Source organism: Bombina bombina, chromosome 6, assembly GCF_027579735.1.
Source record: "Bombina bombina isolate aBomBom1 chromosome 6, aBomBom1.pri, whole genome shotgun sequence".
NCBI classification, from domain to species: domain Eukaryota; kingdom Metazoa; phylum Chordata; class Amphibia; order Anura; family Bombinatoridae; genus Bombina; species Bombina bombina.
The window spans coordinates 805,255,248-805,279,937 of record NC_069504.1 but is presented as its reverse complement, the minus strand read 5'-3'; the positions used below and the strand labels follow the sequence as shown (position 1 = coordinate 805,279,937).

Here is a 24,690-nt window from a genome sequence, read left to right as displayed (position 1 = left end):
TTTGTCTGTTTTTTTTTTTTTTTTGTAACACCTGAGACCTCGTATCTTTGAGCCCTTATAACTTTTTTATGCAATAATTTATTTTAATAATTATTATTAGATGGTGTTATTATGAGTATAACTGTAAGGCATATCTAATCTGAAGACCTTTTACGCAGACTGTCATCAAATGTGCATCAAACTTTTGAAGCTTGGCAAGTCTAGCAAGAGTTTAGCAATTCATTTGAAATTTTTAAAGAAAAAAACATGCTATACACACTTGTTGCAATCTTGCAGCAAATTTATAAAGCAAGTCTATTCTGGAAACTTTTAATGCAGACTTGCTACAAATGTGCAGCAAACTTTTGAAGCTTGGCAAGTCTAGCAAGAGTTTAGCAATTTATTTGAAATTTTTAAAGAAAAAAAATAAACATACTATACACACTTGTAGCAAACTTGCAGCAAATTTATAAAGCAAGTCTATCCTAGAAGCTTTCAATGCAGACTTGCTACAAATGTGCAGCAAATGTTTGAAGCTTGGCAAGTCTAGCAAGAGTTAAACAATTCATTTGAAATGTTTAAAGAAAAAAAATTACATGCTATACACACTTGCAGCAAACTTGCAGAAAATTTATAAAGCAAGTCTATTCTGGAGACTTTCAATGCAGACTTGCAAGGGGACAGGTTATGGACCGGTTATGGAGCAGGGGTCTTTAGACCGCTGCTTCATAACTGGTGTTTCTGGCGAGTCTGCAGGCTCGCCAGAAACACGGCCTTGATAAATGGGCCCCATAGTCTTCTGGAATAAAGTCCGTGGAGTAGCTTGTCCTTGTCAATCAGGTAATACTGATTTTGTGTTTTCTGTTCTTAGTAATTTGGATTTAATATTACCCCAGAAATATGAATACCTATATATATTTGATTTTGTAATATAAGGGGGTCGATTTTTTAAGCAGTGGATGCTGCCTCGATGTCCCATCGTTTCAGGTCCGCCTGAAACGTAAATTAAAAAGCAGCGGTAGAAAGACTGCAGCTCCTTAACTTCTCTGCCACCTTTTAGGCGGCGGACTGAAATCATTCCAATCCAATACGATCTGGATGATTGACGGCCCCTGCTATTGGCCGATTGGCCGCCAGTGAGCAGAGGGGGGCATTGCACAATGATTTCACCAGAAATGCTTGGGCAATGTTAAATCGCTGTCGGCATTTAGCATGGTCGAGTGGGCATGATTCGCTACAACTAATCATGTTCGCTTGACCATTAATGAATCTACCCCAAGGGCATTTAAAAATATTTAGAATAGAATTTGTTACAAATATATTTTATATGCAAAAACAAACACAATCATGATAAGGCACGAATGGCTACTAAATAGGCACCAGCATTAAGTAGATTTGGCTTCAAACGAATGGGAAAGATGGCCGCCGCCAGCGGAGTCATATTTCTTCTTGTGAAAGTGCAACACACTAAGGTCTGTGCAAATCTAGATCTTAGTGTGTTTCACTTTCACAAGAAGAAATCCTGCTCTGAAAAGAGCCAAATACCGTTGGCGGCGCCCATCTTCCCCATTTGTGCGCGTTCAAATCAACAGTAATAAAGTTGTTGGGTAATATGCATTTTAACCAAAGCAAGATGCACAATAATGCACCTGATACATAGATGGCACATCCTATACTTTTAATTGGAATCAGTAGTAGCGCTCTCATTGCATTTGTATTAAAAGTTGTCTGTTAAGTGTTTTACCTTTGAAAACCAGGTATTGAGTGTATACTACTTAACCAAAACCTTCACTACTTGAGCAAAATGTTTGCTCTCCATCGGATTAGAGCTTTAACATAATACAACATGAATGTTTGTGTAGACCCAAACACATCTGTGCTATTCGAATATTGTAGTGCACAATATACTTCCGTGCATATTATATATATCACCAACGACTTGTAATACAATAATGCATTTTTGTGCTTCAGTTGTAATCTGGACAAAGGTCTAAATAACATAATGTTATTAAGCCTCTTTGTTAAGCTCTGACTTACCATCTTTTTTACATGTGTGTTAATATGTGTGCTGAAACAAATGAACATTCAATAGCAACAAAAAAAAAAACTATTAAACTTCTTAAACACACAAAAAGTCAAGAAACGTCTTGGCTTATTTCCACAATTAATGGTAATTCCAGACTTAAATTATGTGCCCCTTTGGGAACAGTAAATAAAGTTTCTAATGAAGTTTACAACAGTTTGACCATTTGAGTTCAGAAAGCTGATGGTAAAAATGTTTTTTTTTATTATTATTATTAAACTTATAGGGGCAGAATTATCATGCTTGTGCAATGATAAATGCCGACAGCGGATGCTGTTGGCATTTATCGATGTGCGGCGAACATGTTACACTACATTGTATCATGTCCGCTCTCACTTTGAGAAATTGACCCCTTAGTAAGAGTATACATTTCTGTGTTCTTAATGGGACATCATACTCAAAAAGTTCTCCATTCTATCTAAAAGAAAATGTATTACCGTGCTTTGGATTTTGAGAAATAGGTGTTCCTGGGCTGAATAAAACCAACTTTTTCTTTTTGTGTTGCTGTTGTGCCTCTCAGCCAATGAACATAAAAGTCACGGGACCCAGTTATATGCAACTATGCACTTCCTGTTATTATTATCATTTATTTGTACAGCAACAAACATTCCGTAGCACTGGACTGTTAGTTCCATGTTAAACTTAATCAGATTTTAATTACCCTTTTGACATGCAAAAATCATTTTTAACATGCTTCATTAAAGGGACACTGAACCCAAATTTTTTTCTTTCATGATTCAGATAGAGCATGCAATTTTAAGAAACTTTCTAATTTACTCCTATTAGCATTTTTTCTTCGTTCTCTTACTATCTTTATTTGAAAAAGAAGGCATCTAAGTTAACCCTTTCGTGACAGGGTTAAAGTGCCTACATCGGAACAACTGTTCCGATGTAGACAAATTGAAACTACGCGATCGTGCATACGATCGCGAGATTTCAATTATTGGATCGCATCTGGGGGGCGTCCCTACAATCCTAGGAACGCCCTCCAGACCGCGATTAAATCCCTGAAGCACAGAAGGCTTCAGGACAGCCGTTAGTTATGACGTTCCATTCCGTCATAACGGCTTTAAAGCCCAGTCTAATTATGACGGAATGGAACGGCATAACGGCTTTAAAAGGTTAAGGAGCCAGCAATTTTTTGATTCAGCACCATGGACAGCACATGTTTATTATTGCTGTCCAATCAGCAAGGACAACCCAGGTTGTTCACCAAAAATGGGTCGGCATCTAAACTTACATTTTTTGCTTTTCAAATAAACATACCAAGAGAATGAAGAAAATTTGATAAAAGGAGTAAATTAGAAAGTTGCTTAAAATTCCATGCTCTATTTGAATCACGGAAGAAATAAATTGAGTTCAGTGTCCCTTTTACAGTTATCTGTGCTTGTATAAGTGTGTGCATGTGTACATATATAAATAAATAAATAAATATAAACATATATATATATATATATATATTATATATATATATATATATATATATATATATATATATATATATATATATATATATATATATATATATAAATAAAATCAACATATATGTGTGTGAGTTGAGCAATTCTATATGTCTGGAAGAGAAAAGGCTCATATTAACTGGTATAGTTATTGATTTACCCTTCCACTGCCAAAGACTTTGACCTTCAATAGTTCTATGCTGAGTGGGTTTTCCTATGTTTTTTTTATTTCTTTACTCTGCTTGTAATTGAATTAACATGGTGTTTATACAGAACATCCATATGTATTAGCACAATATAAAATTAAATAAATATACTAAATGTTAAAAGTACATTAATATAAACATTAATATGCAGTTTGCATCAGATACCTCTACTCTTGAGAGATTATAATCCCATGTATACTCCACCTGTTTTTACCGTTGTATCCTCTATATACATTCCTTATTCTCTGCATATTGAAAAGTTATTCAAGCTTTTTTAGTATATCATTATATATATTATATGTGAGTTATCCCCTCCCTTTTCTCTTGCCCTTTAAATGTCACAATCGTTGAACTCTTATCAGGTTCAACTATAAACTACTCCTAACCTAACAGCAAACAGACAGTATATGTAACAGAGAGAGAGGGAGACAGACGAGCAGACAGAGGACAGTTATGCAAGAAAAAGGAAAATACAGTTATTGGAGCCGATATTAGAATGTACAACATAGACATTTGGTTACATATATATCACAGACAGAGGTACTGGAGTAAAGAATTAGACGAGCAGTAAATTATATCCATAGTTACATACATATATATATATATATATATATATATATATACATACAGTATATAACATAAAGAAGACAAAGTGGAATTTCAGAAAAGACAGCCTGGGATTGATACAAACCCAAAAGACAAAAACCTAGAGGCAACCAACTAGATAGTGCTTGTGTTGTTATATTCCTCTCTATGCGTGTGGGTGATTCTCTGTTTAGCCATCATGGAACAAGACGTGAAGAATCAGGTAAGGCCAGAGATGTGGTACAAATCATATTAGTATATACTAGAATTATAGAGCTTTTCCCAAGCACTGTGCTCTGTACATTGCTGTTACTTTGTACTGTGCTATACGTTCTTATCTAGCACTAGACACACAGTATTGTGGAATGTGAAGCTTGAAGTGCTGGTATTTTTATGAATGGGGAGTTGATTTGTAAAAGGAGGCTGTCATTATTATTCTCTGAGCTTATACCTGTTGCAGGGTATTGATATGTGTATAGAAAGGCTGGCATTGTTTTATTATGCCCCAATGTTGTTGTGTGTCTGACATTGTACTCTAAAATGTTCTCATCTTTATTGTGTTCCCAATGGTCCATTTTACTTGCTGTAGTGTATTTCATTGTTTTCAAACAGCTCCTTCACCTTTATTTGTTATTTGAAATAGTTAATGTTGGCCATTGTATCCCCACCTGCACTCAAAATATAAGTAACAAACATTTTCTCATAAGAAAGGCTATGTAAATAGGAGACAATAGAACTGATTAATCTCCCATTAGAGGTATGAGGGAGAGATTTTGTATGTGAAATAGCTGCCTGTGTTTATTTAACCTTTTAGCCATAATTAGTTATTCAATACCTAACCTAAATACTTGCAGGCTCAGCCATTTGTTATGGGAATGTCCTAGGTGATGATTTTAAAGGGACATAAAACCCAACATTTTTTTTTCATAATTCAGATACAGGGGCCGATTTATCAATGTCTGGCGGACATGATCTGTTGTAGCGGATCATGTCCGCCAGACATTGCTGAATGCCGACAGCATATGCTGTCGGCATTTAATATTGCACAAGCAGTTCTGGTGAACAGCTTGTGTAATGCCACCTCTGCAGATTGGCTGCTAGCAGGGGGTGTCAATCAACCCGATCATACACGATCGGGCGGATTGATGTCCGCAACCTCAGAGGAGGCATATGAGTTAAGAAGCAGCAGTCTTAAGACCGTTGCCTCTTAACTCCTGTTTCTGGCGAGCCTGAAGGCTCGCGCAGAAACAGATGCATTGGGGCCGATTGACTGTTTGATAAATCGGCCCCAATTAATGCAATTTTAAACAACTTTCAACTTCCATTATTAAATTTTCTTCCTTCTCTAAGCTTTGTTGAAAAGCATACCTCAATAGCCTCAAGAGCAGCAATGCACTACTGGGAGCTAGCTGCTGATAGATGGCTGTACATATATGCCTCTTTTAATTGATTTACCCAATGACCTCAGATAGATACCAGTGGTGCATTGCTGCACCTTCAACAAAGGATACCAAGAAACTAAAGCAAATGTTATAATGGAGGTAAATTGGAAAGTTGTTTAAAATTGCATACTCTATCTGAATCATGAAAGAAAAAATTTAGGTTTCATGTTCCTTTAATGAGAAAAACTGCTATTTCAAATACAGAAATAAACATGTAGGAACAATTTCCCATGCATTTAATACTCTGCAGTAGGTATAAAAATTAATTTGGAACACACACATGTATGTATGTATATATATATATATACAAATATATATGTACACACACGCCCACAATGCTTAGTAAATTTGTTGCGTGTGTTTGTCACTTTCTGGTCTATGTATATATCTGATGTCTGTTTCGATGCTGGGCTTCTGTCTTTCCCGTCCATAGATATTATTGATTATTTGTGTGAGAGGAGCAATTTTATTGTGTAAACTCTAAGCTGTAGATTAAGATAGGTTATGCAACCGTTTGCATGTCATTGTAAATCCATTTCACTCTCTTTACGTGCGTGTCCTTGTGCAAGATCAAGTATTAAGACAAATATTCATAAATTCAGCGCACTTCAGTGTAGATGCAAATTAAGCCACAAATATTTGTGAAAAGACTGATAAATAATAGGAACCTTGTGGCAATGCCATGAGGAATATGATTACAAGTTATACAACTTAATCAAAACTACGTAATGAAAGGTCACAAGGAACAACCATTGCTTTCTTTTGGAAGATCAAAGATATTTTGCAGCATCAATAGAACACAGTCATAATGTATTGTGATTTGTTGATGTGCTCACTAAAAACCTCATCCTCAAACTTTCCTAACTTGGTATTTATGTCTAACACCAGTTACAGGAAATGTATAAATCCCAAGTAGATGGATTCTGTATAACTCTGGTACATATATTGGGGTATATTTATTATAGTGCGGACGGACATGATACAATGTCGGCATTTATCATTGCACCAGCAGTTCTTGTAAACTGCTGGTGCAATACCACCCCCTGCAGATTTGCGACCAATCGGCCGCTAGCAGGGGTGTCAATCAACCCGATCGTATTAAATCGGGTTGATTTCTGTCCGCCGCCTAAGAGCAGGCGGACAAGTTATGGACCATACGGAGCTTGATAAAAACTGCTGCCATATAGTTCTCCAGAAATGGGCCAGCTCCTAAGAATACGTCTGCTTTTCAACAAATGCTACCAAGAGAATGAAGAAAAATTGATAATAGAAGTAAATTAGAAAGTTGTTTCAAACTGCATGCGCTATCTGAATCATGAACAAAAATAAAATAGGTTTCATATCCCTTTAATTGTAATACCTATAGCCATCTGTATTATTCCCTTATTCCCAGGATCCCTCAGCAAAACATACATAACTAACAGTGGATCATATCCGTCCAACAGTTAATAAATCGGCCCCTTTGTGTTATTGCATTGTCTTTTTATCATGCATTTGATGAGGATGCAAATACAGTATTAACTGGTCCTTTAATATATATATTTTCCCTATGTTTTTCCAGTTTGAAGGGTCTGTATGGACCTGTAAGTTAACAGTGTTTATGCAGCAGTTCTGTAACTAGAACTTAAGGTACTTGCTGCTGCTGATGATTATTAATAAAGTGAAGAAGTAAATATGAATGTCATCTACACAATCTATTATAAATTAATCCAATTAAAGAGACATAAAAATCCATTTTTTTGTCTTTCGAGATTAAGGGCCTAATATTCAAAAACTCGCCTTTTGTTTAATTTGTTTCAAATTGTATGTTCTATCTGAAACATGAAAGACACATTTAGAAAATGTAATTAACGGAGTGCTAAAAAATAGTTGAAGCATTACAGAGATCAAGCAGTATCACTAAATATGTAAAGTGTCTTTAACGACCAAGGTTAACCAACCCTGTGCCAGTCACTTGTTTGGCACAGAAAGGGTTATCAGAACCCTTCTACTGTCACTAATATGTCACAATCTAGCCACACCAGGCAAGCTTGTGATTTAGTTCAGTGGGTGCAAGGGTTAACAACACTCTCTAGTCTGTACTAGACATAAAAGAAATGCCCAAAACTCCCCTTTAATGCCACCCACACTAAACTAACTATAATATCTAAGCTGCCACCACTTATGATTTATTAAAGGGAAAATCCTAAGGAAAAACCCAGATTTACACATTAACTCTCAGAATACAATTTAGCAGAAAATAACCTAAAATATACAGTTCTAATACTCCAGTCTCTTTCAGTAACGTGGTTCAATTATTAGACAAAGGCCAAAGCTTAATAAAGGAATTATATATTATGCCAAAAATATTATCCACAATGCATTATTAATAAAAAGTTGTTACAAATAAAATTACACACACGCGAACAGGTTAAAATAAAAAGAAGAAAATAGAAACCAGATACTGTACTAGTCTTTGGAATCTTGTGTGCCAGGGAGATGGCATGAAGCAATGGTTCCTTACTCCTTTTGTCACAGCCTCCCTTGTAAGAATGACAACATTACATGTTAAAACACAAAAACTTTATACAATTTTCAGGAGATCAGGTTGCTTGCCCAACCCTCTTTGCAGGGGCTGAGAAGCCCCTTATCTTTTACTGCCTTCAATAGACTCTAAGTTTTTGTCTGAAATTATAGAACACATTATAATTTCCGCTAGATGCATCCATTTTCATATAAGCAGAAAGGCAATCTCTTAGTTGCATCGTGATAATCAATTTGATACCAAATATGACATGGTTGTCATATTTACCTTCATCCAATGTCATAACATGTTTTAAACACATATCTACCTTATACCCATGTCCCTTTATTGACCTTATCAGTTTCTGTGAAGAGGCAGTGTTCTGTGTCTCTAAAACCGACACTTTTACGGCCTGAATGCACCAATGCCTATATGATAACATTTATTCAAGTGGAACTCTGAAACAATTTATAATGGGGTCTGGTTTTATCACAAAAAAAACAAACATAAACACAGGACACAGTTCTTGAAAAAAACAAATGTTTTTTAGCTCACAGGCTAAAGAGAATTAACCCCTTGGCAGCTAAATCATGAGGTATTCGTGACACCTCCCCCAAATAAGAGGTGCAAAAGGAGGCGGCCACAAACCACTCCAGCTGTGTATCAAAGGGAGCTCCCCTTGCGGTGATAACGCCATTGCCAGACAAATTGCACATAGCAGTTTTGCCATCATGATGCCCTCCATTTAAAAATGACACACTATTTGCTCTACCCAGCTGATTTAATATATTGCAGGGACCCTCCCATGCAGCCTGTAGCTTGTTCTGCCTCATGGGTGTTAGCACAAGAACATTTTGCCCCATCTCATACACTCCATCTCTGGCAGTAAAATCCTGCAACTGTTTTTGTAGGAATATGGCATTGGCATCTCTGGGTTTTGCAGGTACCTCCCCCAATTAGGCTTGCATCTTGTCCCTGAATGGTACATCAAACCCTGTTACAGAGGTGTCTGTGAAGCCTAGGGTCTTGCTACATATTGTGTGCTCTCTGAACATATTGTGTGTTGTCAGTTGCTGCTTAACTACCCAGGGCTCTTGCACTTTGATATGGTTGGTAGGGGGTTGCCTAACTGCCCCCTCTTCTCCACTGTGGGTCCTAGCTGCTGAGCCTTCTGGGGACTCTGATGCTGCATACCTATCAGTGTATCTGCTGAATGGCACTGTGGGGCTGTGTAAATACACTTCTCTGTACTCCTCCCCCTGTGTCTGCAGTCTGTGTCAGTCTCTGTCCCCTAGTCTGTGCAGTCTGTTTATAGGTCACAGCTGAGGTTACTGGGGTCTCTGTCACCCACAATCTTTCACACTCACTCTGGGGGTCCCTAAAAGAGTATCCTGTACCCTCCTCCCCCCCACACTCTGGATTCTGGGGCGCTGCTGCTTCTGTCATAGAGTGGGCTACATTTTCCCCCTGCTCTCTCTCATAGTCAGTCTGCCACTTCACATCATCACACAGAATTTGGGATCCTTCTGACACTGGTGCAGATAAGCACATATCTTCCTTCTGCCATTTATCCCATATATCCTGTCTTTCCACGGGGAACTCAATTGGTTCTGGCACAGACTGTCACCCAGTCATTCTCTCCCCCCATATCCTCACTTCCTTCTATAGAATCCACTGATTCAATCACAGACAGACACTCACTACTCATCTGCCTCCTCTCACAGACAGTTTCTCCCTGTACAGTTAAGTTTGGTTCAGCCATAGACAGACCCATACAGTCTATCTGCCTTTCTCCCAGTCAGTCTCACACTGTACAGTTAACTTTAATTCTGCAGATACTGCTGGTTCAATCACAGGAAGACACACACCATCTATCCATCTTTCTCCCCAGTCAGTCTCTCCTCTTACAGGTTCACAGCTCAGCACAGACACCCCCAGTTCAGGCACAGCACTTTGCACACATGCACTCTGTCCTCCCTCCTGGTCAGAATGTCTCTGAGCATTTTTACACACAGCCCTTTTCACATAAGGGTCTACAACTGATGTCACTAGGTCACATGTAGCATTGTCAGGCACATAAAGAGATAACAATCTACCCAGATCAGTACCCAGTAAACCATCATTAGGAATATTTCAAATATCTCCACATTTCGTAAACCTCTCCCCGCTCCCCAATCAAGATATATACGTGCCATAGGCACTGCAAGTTGTATTCCCCCAATCCCTTTAACTGCTACAGTCCTGTCAGGAATAATATCCTTAGAGCTCACCAGCCCTGGACGGACAAGAGTCACTACTGCGCCTGTGTCCCAAAGCACAAGTGTTACCTTAGTTCCGACGAGCACAGGTTGCAAGTTCTCCTGGTTGCTTTCCTCTAGACGTGTAACGAACAAAACAGATGCTGGTACATCTGAGGGATTGCCACTCCAGTTGATTGCACCAAGTTAATCTTCTCTGGGCAAGTGGAGCTGATGTGGCCCACTTTGTTGCAAGCAAAACACCTGCGGGCATCCCCCTGCCCAGGTGCAGCACTCGCCCCTCCTTTCCCAGAGGGAACAGACACATTAAACAAAGGCACAGCAGGTTTTGTGAAGGGGGGTCGTGCAGCAGCTCTTTTCCAGGTGGATCCCCTCTTAACAAAGGATTTTCTCCCATTCCCTGGTGACCTGTTGGCTGTGTAAAAATCGGCAAGCTCACCCGCTTCCAATGCGTTTTGGGGTTTACGATCCAAAACCCATTCTTGGACTTCTGCTGGGCACAGCTGCATAAATTGCTCCTTCACCATCAGATCTTCCATCTCTTCTATAGTGGCAATATTTAGCCCTCTGATCCACTGTGTAAAGGCAGTCATCAGGTTTCCAACAGCTACAGTATAGCTCTCTGACATACCATTCTGCAGAGAACGGAATTTCTTCCTGTACACCTCAGGAGTAAGATTATACCTCCTCTGCAGTGCAGCTTTAATTACATCATAGTCCTGATCAAACTCTGAGGGTAGTTCAGCAAAAGCCTCCAGTGCAGGACCTTTCAGACCAGGGGTAAGATACTTGGCCCACTGCTCCCTTGGCAGCTGAAACTGTCTGCAAACTTTCTCAAAGCTACGCAGGAATACATCCACATCGCCATCTTTCTCCAAAGTGGGAAAATTCTCTGCACGCACTCTGGGAAAAGGTGGGTCTCTAGTTTCACCAAGAACAGGTGAGACCATCCCTCTCTTCAACTGTACAAGCTGTAGCTGATAATCTCCCTCAGCCTGTCATTCAGCAGCCTGTCTTTAGGCTGCCAGAGACTCTCTCTCAGCTTCCCTAGCAGCCTGTTTCTCAGCTGCTTCCACAGCAGCCTGTCTCTCAGCTGCTTCCACAGCCGCCTGTCTCTCAGCTGCTTCCACAGCTGTCTGTCTCTCATAAAATGTTGCAATCAATTCCATGCGCAAACTTGCATCCACTGTGCCCATATGTTTCAGAACAGTTTGCAAATAACATTCCAATGGATCCCCAGATCCTGATGAATCACACCTCTCCTGAGGCTTCAGCTAGGGTGGCTTGGCTGTTATAATATTCAAAAAGAGCTTGTATTAGTCCATCTTTGTTCTTTCCACGGGATGGGATATCACGCTCCTGGCATAACAGTGCCATCATTTCCTTGGTCTGCTGCTGATATGCCTCCATAGTAAAAATAAAATAGAAAAGAAAAACAGAGAACAGGGAAGGGGACTGTTTGCAATGTGTGACTATATAATGCACTGAGTTTTAGCCTTTGGAAATTGTGAGAGTCACAATTTCTTTTTAGTACCGGGATTTTCACACTAGCAAATCCATGAGCACTAAAATCTAATAAAAAAAATTATCTACACCGCTGCCCACCAATTTGTGACGACCAAGGTTAACCAACCCTGCGCCAGTCACTTGTTTGTCACAGAAAGGGTTATCAGACCCCTTCTACTGTCACTATGTCACAATCTAGCCACACCAGGCAAGCTTGTGATTTAGTTCAGTGGGTGCAAGGGTTAACAACACTCTCTAGTCTGTACTAGACATAAAAGAAATGCTCAAAACTCCCCTTTAATGCCACCCACACTAAACTAACTATAATATCTAAGCTGACACCACTTATGATTTATTAAAGGAAAAACCCAGATTTACACATTAACTCTCAGAATACAATTTAGCAGAAAATAACCTAAAATATACAGTTCTAATACTCCAGTCTCTTTCAGTAACGTGGTTCAATTATTAGATAAAGGCCAAAGCTTAATAAAGGAATTATTTATTATGCCAAAAATATTATCCACAATGCATTATTAATAAAAAGTTGTTACAAATAAAATTACACACACGCGAACAGGTTAAAATAAAAAGAAGAAAATAGAATCCATATACTGTACTAGTCTTTGGAATCTTGTGTGCCAGGGAGATGGCATGAAGCAATGGGTGCTTACTCCGTTTGTCACAGCCTCCCTTGTAAGAATGACAACATTACATGTTAAAACACAAAAACTTTATACAATTTTCCGGAGATCAGGTTGCTTGCCCAACCCTCTTTGCAGGGGCTGAGAAGCCCTATATCTTTTATTACCTTCAATAGACGCTAACACCTAGATTACGAGTTTTGTGTTAGAGGCTGTGCGGTGCTAACGAGCAGTTTATGCTCACCGCTCACTTACAGACAGCGCTGGTATTACGGGTTTTTACAACTCAGACAAGAAGTGAGCGTTGAGCAAAATTCTGTTCCTTACCGCACTCCAATACCAGCGCTGCTTACGTTAGCAGTGAGCTGGTGTAACGTGCTCATGCACGATTTCCCCATAGGAATCAACGAGGAGAGCCGGCTGAGAAAAAGTCTAACACCTGCAAAAAAGCAGCGTAAAGCTCCTTAACGCAGCCCCATTGATTCCTATGGGGAAATAACATTTATGTCTACACCTAACACCCTAACATGAACCCCGAGTCTAAACACCGCTAATCTTAGATTTATTAACCCCTAATCTGCTGCCCCCAACATTGCCGCAACCTACATTATATTATTAACCCCTAATCTGCCGCTCCGGACACCGCCGCCACCTACATTATACTTATGAACCCCTAATCTGCTGCCCCCAACATCGCCGACACCTACATTATATTTATTAACCCCTAATCTTCCTTCCCCAATGTCGCTGCAACCTACCTACACTTCTTAACCACTAATCTGCCGCCCCAACGTCACCGCCACTATAATAAACCTATTAACCCCTAAACCGCCGCACTCCCGCATCGCAAACATTAGTTAAAGATTATTAACCCCTAATCTGCCATCCCTAACATCGCCGCCACCTACCTAATTTATTAACCCCTAATCTGCTGCCCCCAACGTCGCCGCCACTATTCTAAATGTATTGACCCCTAAACCTAAGTCTAATCCTAACACCCCCTAACTTAAATATAATTTAAATAAATATAAATAAAATTACTATAATTAACTAAATTATTCCTATTTAAAACTAAATACTTACCTATAAAATAAACCCTAAGATAGCTACAATATAAATAATAGTTACATTGTAGCTATCTTAGGGTTTATTTTTATTTTACAGGCAAGTTTGTATTTATTTGAACTAGGTAGAATAGTTACTAAATAGTTATTAACTATTTAATAAACTACCTAGCTAAAATATATACAAAAGTGCCTGTAAAATAAAACCTAACCTAAGTTACAATAACACCTAACACTACACTATAATTAAATTAATTCCCTAAATTAAATACAATTAAATAAATTAGCTAAAGTACAAAAAACCCCACTAAATTACAGAAAATAATAAACAAATTACAAGATTTTTAAACTAATTACACCTAATCTAATCCCCCTAACAAAATAAAAAAGCCCCCCCAAAATAAAAAAAAAAGCCCTACCCTACACTAAATTACAAATATCCCTTTAAAAGGTCCTTTTGCGGGGCATTGCCCCAAAGTAATCAGCTCTTTTACCTGTAAAAAAAATTACAAATCCCCCCAACATTAAAACCCACCACCCACACAACCAACCCTACTCTAAAACTCACCCATTAACCCCTTAAAAAAACCTAACACTAACCCCTTGAAGATCACCTTACCGGGAGAAGTCTTCACCCAACCGGGCCGAAGTCCTCAACGAATCCGGCAGAAGTGGTCCTCCAGACGGGCAGAAGTGGTCCTCCAGACGGGCAGAAGTCTTCATCCTTAAAGGAACCTTCATTCTTCAGTCGCCGTGGAAAGAAGAGGATGCTCCGCGTCGGATGTCTTGAAGATGGACCCGCTCCGCGCCGGATGGATAAAGATAGAAGATGCCGTCTGGATGAAGACTTCTGCCCGTCTGGAGGACCACTTCTGCCCGTCTGGAGGACCACTTCTTCCGGATTCGTTGAGGACTTCGGCCCGGTTGGGTGAAGACTTCTCCCGGTAAGGTGATCTTCAAGGGGTTAGTGTTAGATTTTTTTAAGGGGGTATTGGGTGGGTTTTAGAGTAAGATTGGTTGTATGGGTGGTGGGTTTTCATCTTGGGGGGGATTTGTAATTTTTTTTACAGGTAAAAGAGCTGATTACTTTGGGGCAATGCCCTGCAAAAGGCCCTTTTAAGGGCTATTTGTAATTTAGTGTAGGGTAGGGCTTTTTTTTTACTTTGGGGGGGGGGCTTTTTTATTTTGTTAGGGGAATTAGATTAGGTGTAATTAGTTTAAAAATCTTGTAATTTGTTTATTATTTTCTGTAATTTAGTGTTTGTTTGTTTTTGTACGTTAGCTAATTTTATTTAATTGTATTTAATTGTATTTAGTTTAAGGAATTAATTTAATTATAGTGTAGTGTTAGGAGTAATTTTAACTTAGGTTAAGTTTTATTTTACAGGTCAGTTTGTCTTTATTTTAGCTAGGTAGTTATTAAATAGTTAATAACTATTTAACTATTCTACCTAGTTAAAGTAAATACAAACTTGCCTGTAAAATAAAAATAAACCCTATGATAGATACATTGTAACTATTAGTTATATTGTAGCTAGCTTAGGGTTTATTTTACAGGTAAGTATTTAGTTTTAAATAGGAATAATTTAGTTAATTATAGTAATTTTATTTAGATTTATTTAAATTATATTTAAGTTAGGGGGGTTAGGGTTAGACTTAGATTTAGGGGTTAATAACTTTAGTATAGTGGCGGAGACGTTGGGGGCGGCAGATTAGGGGTAAATAAATGTAGGTAGGTGTCGGCGATGTTAGGGACAGTAGATTAGGGGTTAATAATATTTAACTAATGTTTGCGAGGCGGGAGTGCGGCGGTTTAGGGGTTAATATATTTATTATAGTGGCGGCGATGTCCGGTTCGGCAGATTAGGGGTTAAAAATTTAATTTTAGTGTTTGCAATGCGGAAGGGCCTCGGTTTAGGGGTTAATAGGTAGTTTATGGGTGTTAGTGTACTTTTTAGCACTTTAGTTAAGAGTTTTATGCTACGGCGTTGTAGTGTAAAACTCTTAAGTACTGACTTTAAAATGCGGTTCCAGTGTTGACAGGAGAGGGTCTACTGCTCACTTTTTGGCAGACTTGTAATACCGGCGCTATGCAACTCCCATTGAAAAAAGAGGATATGCAATTAACGTAAGTGGATTTGCGGTATTTCCAAGTCTGGACAAAAAAGTGAGCGGTACACCTGTACCTTCAAGACCCGTTATACCAGCGGGCATTAAAAAGCAGCATTGGGACCAGCCAATGTTGCTTTCTAAGCCTAATGCAAGACTCGTAATCTAGCCGTAAGTCTTTGCCTGAAATTATAGAACACATTATAATGTCTGCTAGATGCATCCATTTTCATATAAGCAGAAAGGCAATCTCTTAGTTGCATCGTGATAATCAATTTGATACCAAATATGACATGGTTGTCATATTTACCTTCATCTAATGTCATAACATGTTTAAAACACATCTACCTTATACCCATGTCCTTTTATTGACCTTATCAGTTTCTGTGAAGAGGCAGTGTTCTGTGTCTCTGAAACCGACACTTTTACGGCCTGAATGCACCAATGCCTATATGATAAAATTTATTCAAGTGGAACACTAAAACAATTTATAATGGGGTCTGGTTTTAGCACAAAAAAACAAACATAAACACAGGACACAGTTCTTGAAAAAAACAATAGTTTTTTAGCTCACAAGCTAAAGAGAATTAACCCCTTGGCAGCTAAATCATGAGGTATTTGTGACAGTGGCTATAGCAGGTTTTTAAAGATATTTGCCACTCATGAATCTCTCTAATCTGTAATCCATATCATATAATATGCACTGAAAAATGTGTTGAAACTAACAGAGCATAGACAGTCTGGCTTTATAGGAGTGGATATCTATTCTTCATGGTATTTTAATCAAATATCAGTAGATTATGCAGAGCCAATATTTCATATCCCTTTAATGCTTTAAGCTGACTGTGGGGTAGATTTACTATTGTGCGGACGGACATGATCCGCTGTAGCGATCATGTCCGCCGCACATCAATAAATGCCGCAGCATATGCTGTCGGCATTTATCATTGAACAAGCAGTTCTGGTGAACTGCTTGTGCAATGCCGCCCCCTGCAGGGGTGTCAATCAACCCGATCGTATGTGATCGTGCTGATTGCTGTCCGTCACCTCAGAGGTGGCGGATGAGTTAAGGAGCAGCGGTCTTAAGACCGCTGCATCTTAACTCCTGTTTCCAGCGAGTCTGAAGGCTCGAGCGGAAACAGAGGCATTGGGGCGGATACGGAGCTTCTTAAATCGGCCCCTAAGACGCTATTAGAAGTATATATTGTTATTTTTAACAGAAGAGTTTCTTGAAAGAAAGTGAAAAAAAGTTAGACACTCCTAGTGGGAATTCTTAGTGTGCCTGTAAGCACAGGCATGCAGTCATAATTTACTGTCTATGCACTGAATTTCTAAAGTCATTTATGTATGGACTGTCAGCTATATACTTGGTCAAAACACTATAACCACAATTCCTTTAATATTTATTTTGAACAAAAACATAGTAAAGTGCATATAACTCTTTTCTGATTTTTAAAGTGTAATGATAATTTGTCTTAAAGGGATACTAAACCCACATTTCATAATTCAGCTAGAGTATGCAATTTTAAGCAACTTTCTGATTTACTCCTATTATCATTTTTTCTTCATTCTCTTGCTATCTTTATTTGAAAAAGCAGGAATCTAAGCTTAGGGGCTTAGGAGCCAGCCCATTTTTGGTTCAGCACCCTGGATACCGCTTGCTGATTGGTGCCTACATTTAGCCACCAATCAACAAGCGCTACCCAGTGTCCTGAACCAAAAATGGTTTGGCTCCTGAACTTAGATTCCTGCTTTTTAAATAAAGATAGCAAAAGAACAAAAAAATGATAATAGGAGTAAATTAGAAAGTTGCTTAACATTGCATGCTCTATCAGAATCATTAGTATCCATTTAATATAGAAACTAACTAGTTATAGAGGTATGTACACTCAACAATTACATCTTAATGCATTTTGCACTATAAGTAAAACTGTATTGCAATAAATATTTATATCTATGTATAAATAAAACAACACATAAATAGATATTATTCACATGAATTTAGGTATCCTGTGTTATAATGTTATTCATGGGTTAATTATTTACATATGGCTTGATTACGAGTCTGCGTTATGAGTAAAAAAGCAGCATTAAGCCTCATAACGCTGCTTTTTTACTACCGCTGCTATTTACGAGTCTTGTAGGTACAGCTGTCCCGCACACTTTTTGGCCTTACCGCAAATCAACTTACGCAATTTGCGTATAGTCTATTTTCAATAGGACTTCCACAGCGCCGGTATTACAAGCTTTATTTTTTAGGCCAAAAAGTGAGCGGTACAGCCTATCCCGCAAGATTCGTAACGCATTCTAAAGTCAGTAGTTATGAGTTTTACACTACAAAGCAGTAGCATAAAACTCATAACTAAAGTGTTACAAAGTACACTAACACCCATAAACTACCTATTAACCCCTAAACCGAGGCCCTCCCGCATCGCAAACACTATAATAAACATATTAACCCCTAAACCGCCGCACTCCCACCTTGCAAACATTAGTTAAATATTATTAACCCCTAATCTGCTGTCCCTAACATCGCCGCCACCTACCTACATTTATTAACCCCCTAATCTGCCGCCCCCAACGTCGCCGCCACTATACTATATTTATTAACCCCTAAACCTAAGTCTAACCCTAACATCCCCTAACTTAAATATAATTAAAAAAAATCTAAATAAAACCTACTATTTAGTCTTAAATAATTCCTATTTAAGACTAAATACTTGTAAAATAAACCCTAAGCTAGCTACAATATAACTAATAGTTACATTGTAGCTAGCTTAGGGTTTATTTTTATTTTACAGGCAAGTTTGTATTTATTTTAACTAGGTAGAATAGTTACTAAATAGTTATTAACTATTTAATAACTACCTAGCTAAAATAAATACAAATTTACCTGTAAAATAAAACCTAACCTAAGTTACACCTAACCTTACACTACAATTAAATAAATTACCTACATTAAATACAATTAACTAAATTAAATACAATTACCTAAATGACAAAAAAACAAACACTAAATTACAAAAAATAAAAACAAATTACAAGATATTTAAACTAATTACACCTAATCTAATAGCCCTATCAAAATAAAAAAAAGCCCCCCCCCAAAATAAAAAAAAACCCTAGCCTAAACTAAACTACCATTAGCCCTTAAAAGGGCCTTTTGCAGGGCATTGCCCCAAAGAAATCAGCTCTTTTACCTGGAAAAAAAATACAGTAAAACCCCCCACCCACACAACCAACCCTCCAAATAAAACCCTAACTTAAAAAACCTAAGCTCCCCATTGCCCTGAAAAGGGCCTTTGTACAAATTTACCTGTAAAATAAAACCTAACCTAAGTTACACCTAACCTTACACTACAATTAAATAAATTACCTACATTAAATACAATTAACTAAATTAAATACAATTACCTAAATGACAAAAAAACAAACACTAAATTACAAAAAATAAAAACAAATTACAAGATATTTAAACTAATTACACCTAATCTAATAGCCCTATCAAAATAAAAAAAAGCCCCCCCCCAAAATAAAAAAAAACCCTAGCCTAAACTAAACTACCATTAGCCCTTAAAAGGGCCTTTTGCAGGGCATTGCCCCAAAGAAATCAGCTCTTTTACCTGGAAAAAAATACAGTAAAACCCCCCACCCACACAACCAACCCTCCAAATAAAACCCTAACTTAAAAAACCTAAGCTCCCCATTGCCCTGAAAAGGGCCTTTGTATGGGCATTGCCCTTAAAAGGGCATTTAGCTCTATTGCGGCCCAAACCCTAACCTAAAAATAAAACCCACCCAATAAACCGTTAAAAAAACCTAACACTAACACCTGAAGAACCACTTACAGTTTTGAAGACCGGACATCCATCCTCAACGAACCCGGGAGAAGTCCTCAACGAAGCGGCAAGAAGTCCTCAACAAAGCCGGTAGAAGTCTTCATCCAAGCCTGGAGAAGTGGTCCTCCAGACGGGCAGAAGTATTCATCCAGACGGCATCTTCTATCTTCATCTATCCGGCGCGGAGTGGGTCCATCTTCAAGACATCCGACGCAGAGCATTCTCTTCTTTCCGACGACTATCGACGAATGAAGGTTCCTTTAAATGACGTCTTTCAAGATGGCGTCCCTTAGATTCCGATTGGCTGATAGAATTCTATCAGCCAAATGGAATTAAGGTTGAAAAAATCCTATTGGCTGATGCAATCAGCCAATAGGATTGAGCTTCAATCCTATTGACTGATCCAATCAGCCAATAGGATTGAGCTCGCATTCTATTGGCTGATCGCATCAGCCAATAGAATGCGAGCTCAATCCTATTGGCTGATTGGATCAGCCAATATGATTTTTTCAACCTTAATTCTGATTGGCTGATAGATTTCTATCAGCCAATCGAAATCTAAGGGATGCCATCTTGGATGACATCATTTAAAGAAACCTTCATTCGTCGTTAGTCATCGGAAAGAAGAGGATGTCTTGAAGATGGACCCGCTCCACGTCGGATGGATGAAGATAGAAGATGCCGTCTGGATGAAGATAGAAGATGCCGTCTGGATGAAGACTTCTGCCCGTCTGGAGGACCACTTCTCCCGGCTTGGATGAAGACTTCTCCCGGGTTCGTTGAGGACTTCTTGCCGCTTCGTTGAGGACTTCTCCCGGCAATGCCTATACAAATGCCCTTTTCAGGGCAATGGGGAGCTTAGGTTTTTTTAGTTAGGGTTTTATTTGGGGGGTTGGTTGTGTGGGTGGAGGGTTTTACTGTTGGGGGGATTTTTTGTATTTTTTTTTTTTAGGTAAAAGAGCTGATTTCTTTGGGGAAATGCCCCCTTTTAAGGGCTATTGGTAGTTTAGTTTAGGCTAGGGTTTTTTTTTTAATTTTGGGGGTGCTTTTTTTATTTTGATAGGGCTATTAGATTAGGTGTAATTAGTTTAAATAACTTGTAATTTGTTTTTTATTTTTTGTAATTTAGTGTGTGTTTTTGTAATTTAGGTAATTGTATTTAATTTAGTTAATTGTATTTAATTTAGGTAATTTATTTAATTGTAGTGTAGTGTTAGGTATTAGTGTAACTTAGGTTAGGTTTTATTTTACAGGTAAATTTGTATTTATTTTAGCTAGGTAGTATAACTATTTACTAACTATTCTACCTAGTTAAAATAAATACAAACTTGCCTGTAAAATAAAAATAAACCCTAAGCTAGATATAACGATTAGTTATATTGTAGCTAGCTTACGGTTTATTTTACAAGTAAGTATTTCGTTTTAAATAGGAATTACTTAGTTATTAATAGTAGGTTTTATTTAGATTTATTTTAATTATATTTAAGTTAGGGGGTGATAGGGTTAGGGTTAGACTTAGGTTTAGGGGTTAATAAATTTAATATAATGGTGGTGACGTTGTGTTTGCGAGGCTGGAGTGCGGCGGTTTAGGGGTTAATATGTTTATTATAGTGGTGGCGACGTTGGGGGCGGCAGATTAAGAGTTAATAAGTATAATGTAGGTGTCGGCGATGTCGGGGGCGGCAGATTAGGGGTTAATAAGTGTAAGATTAGGGGTGTTTAAACTCGGGGTTCATGTTAGAGTGTTAGGTGTAAACATAAAATGTGTTTCCCCATAGGAATCAATGGGCCTGCGTTACTGAGCTTTACGCTGCTTTTTTGCAGGTGTTAGACTTTTTCTCAGCCGGCTCTCCCCATTGATGTCTATGGGGAAATCGTGCACGAGCACGTACAAGCAGCTCACCGCTGACTTAAGCAGCGCTGGTATTGAAGTGCGGTATGGAGCACAATTTTGCTCTACACTCACTTCTTGCCTTTTAACGCCGGGTTTCTGAAAACCTGTAATACCAGCGCTGTAGGTAAGTGAGCAGTGACAATAACGTGCAAGTTAGTACCGCACACCTCATAACGCAAAACTCGTAATCTAGCCGCAAGTATGCAGATATCTCTTGTTATAACAGTCTCCAAATTAATCTCTTATGTATTATACTTTCAAAACCATTGTTTTACTAATTTTCTCTTTTTTTTCTTTGAAGGTGGAACAGATTCTGTCAGAGTTCAGATTACAAGTGGAGGACTTGCAGGTGCTGATGTGTCGAATGCAGGCGGAGATGGAGCGCGGACTTAGTCTGGAGACCAACGAAGAGGCCAGCGTAAAAATGCTGCCTACCTATGTGCGATCCACACCTGATGGTTCTGGTGAGAGAACTGTGAGAAAAAAAACTATGGGTTTATAAGTCATTTCTGCCCAGCGATCTATTCTTTATTTAGTGTATAGTTACCATCAACAATAACAAGAGATTAGACCCCTTCTGAATTTACGTTATTATTGCTTTATATTATTTATGCCTGTCATTAAATGATTGATTAGACTGCATTCATTAGCTAAGAACAAGACACACAGAGGCCTATTTAACAAAGGTCTGGCGGACCTGATCCGACAGTGCGGATCAGGTCCGCCAGACCTCGCTGAATGCGGAGAGCAATACGCTCTCTGTATTCAGCATTGCACCAGCAGCTCTAGAAAACTGCTGGTGCAATGCCGCCCCCTGCAGACTCGCGGCCAATTGGCCGCCAGCAGGGGGATGTCAATCAACCCGATCGTACCCGATCAAGTTGAATTCTGGCGATTTCTGTCCACCTGCTCAGAGCAGACAGACAGGGTTATGGAGCAGCGGTCTATTAACCGCTGCTTCATAACTGCTGTTTCTGACGAGCCTGCAGGCTCCCCAGAAACACAGGCCCTCAAGCTCCATTCGGAGCTTGATAAATGGGCCTCATAGGCTGGTCATGAGTGCTAGTAATTTGTATATATCAGAGGTATTTAAATTGTACACTACTCCAGAGCACTAAGGGGGAGATTTATCAAGCAGCCGATGCTGCTTGCTCCGCCCGATGTTTCCAGCTCGCCAGAAACATAAGTTAAGAAACAGCGGCCGTAAAACCGCTGCTCCTTAAATCATCCACCACCTCTTAGGTGGCGGACTGCAATCATCCCGATCAGATACGATTGCGATGATTGACATGCCCTGCTAGCGGCCGATTGGCTGCGAATGTGCAGGGGGCGGCATTGCACAAGCATTTTACCAGAAATACTTGTGCAATGTTAAATGCCAACAGCATATGCTGTCGATATTTAGCGAAGTTGAGCTACAGCGAATCATGTCTACCCGCCATTTTATAATTCGGCCCCATAGTATGAACCTTATTATAATGGAACACGTCTACTTTGTACTACACGCACAAATATATTGAGCATGGCAACCTTAAAGGCTTACGATAATTTATAGTTATATCATTTTAGTGCTTTTATAACATGAAAAATTAACATTTTTACAATATTATATTTTTTGTCTAGAATACAAAAGATAGAGGGCGCCACATAGTGCAGATCAAACAAGTAGACATAGGATATAAATGTAGCCAAATTCCTACTCACATAATGGAATGCACAATTGTGCAATTCAGGTGGACCGGAACCAATGAGTCGCCCGGCAGACTCCTAGGCACACCTGGAACTGGAGATATCCTCGTCCCACCAGAGGGAGTCCAGGGATAGGTGTAGTTCCCACAGAATATGTCTGGCCACAATTAATGGTAGAGTCCTCTTCTGAGCTCAGTGGCAGATGTGTGGATTCCACAAGAATGGCAAAGATGTTATCAATCCAAAATAAGAAGAAAGTGTAGCAGCAAGGTGACAAATATTAAAATGTTTATTAAAAATGGTTTAAAACAACAGCAACGCGTTTCTCCGTGTCGCAGCATGGTTTCATCAGCCTGATTCTCTGAAGAGAGAGACGAATGATATGTTGCTGGCAGCGGCAATATTTGACATTTGTTTTACAATGAATAAAACAAATACAAATGTCTTGTAATAAACAATTTAATGTAATTTTTTAAGTAATTTTATTGTTAACGTTTTCAAACATACAAACATTTCACTGAAATTGGAAATATTCCTTTGATAGTATTTTAGTTATATACAAGTTTCATAGCTTAGAAGTGTGATTTATTTTTATTTATTTATTTTCATAAAGCATGAAAACAATATGAATATAAATAATAATAATAAACTGAGCATGTGCAAAAACTTTAATAGACATGCTTGGCCCTTTGTGTAGAAATGATGATGGATAGAAATGGGACCGGTGCGTCAAATATGGATACGTTTTAGGCTCCATTTATTAAGCAGCGGAGGCTGCTTCTTAACTGTTGTGGTGTGGACTTGCTTAACTTGTGTACTGCAAGTTTAAAAGCAATGGTCATGGACTGCTGCTTCTTAACCTTTGCGCTCCAAACTCGTTTGTTCAAGGTGATTGACAGCTCCTGCTCTTGCACAACCAATTGACCAATTCTTACTGGAATCCTCAACATACAACGTGTTTCAGTTCAATACATTAGCCTTTGGGGTATATTTATCATATGTTGGACAGACATGATCTGCTGTAGCTGATCATGTCCGCCCGACATCGCTAAATTCTGACAGCATACGCTGTCGGCATTTAACATTGCACAAGAATTTCTAGTGAAATGCTTGTGCAATGCCGCCCCCTGGACATTCGTGGATGATTGAGAGTGTCAATCATCAAGATCGTATCTGATCGGGATGATTGCAGTCTGCCACCTCAGAGGTGGCAGATGAGTTAAGAAGCAGCGGTTTTAAAGGGACAGTAAATCCAAAATTTTCTTTGATTATTTAGATAGAAAATACAATTTTTAAAAACTTTCCAATTTACTTCTATTATCAAATTTGTTTCTTTCTCATGTTATTCTTTGTTGAAGGGATACCTATGTAGGTAGCGTGCACATGCCTGAAGCACTACATGACAGGAAATAGTGCTGCCATCTAGTGC

General features: G+C 38.7%; 1 protein-coding gene across 1 annotated transcript in view; it reads left to right on the top strand.

Moving 5' to 3' along the window:
* Positions 1 to 4,158: 4,158 nt before the first annotated feature.
* Positions 4,159 to 24,690, top strand: part of GCK (glucokinase) — a 135,760-nt gene continuing 115,228 nt past the window's right edge. The window contains exons 1-2 of the mRNA XM_053718140.1: positions 4,159 to 4,536; positions 21,874 to 22,036. Coding sequence (XP_053574115.1) covers positions 4,513 to 4,536; positions 21,874 to 22,036 — 187 coding nt within the window. The 5' untranslated portion in view covers positions 4,159 to 4,512. The remainder of the gene's footprint in view (positions 4,537 to 21,873; positions 22,037 to 24,690) is intronic.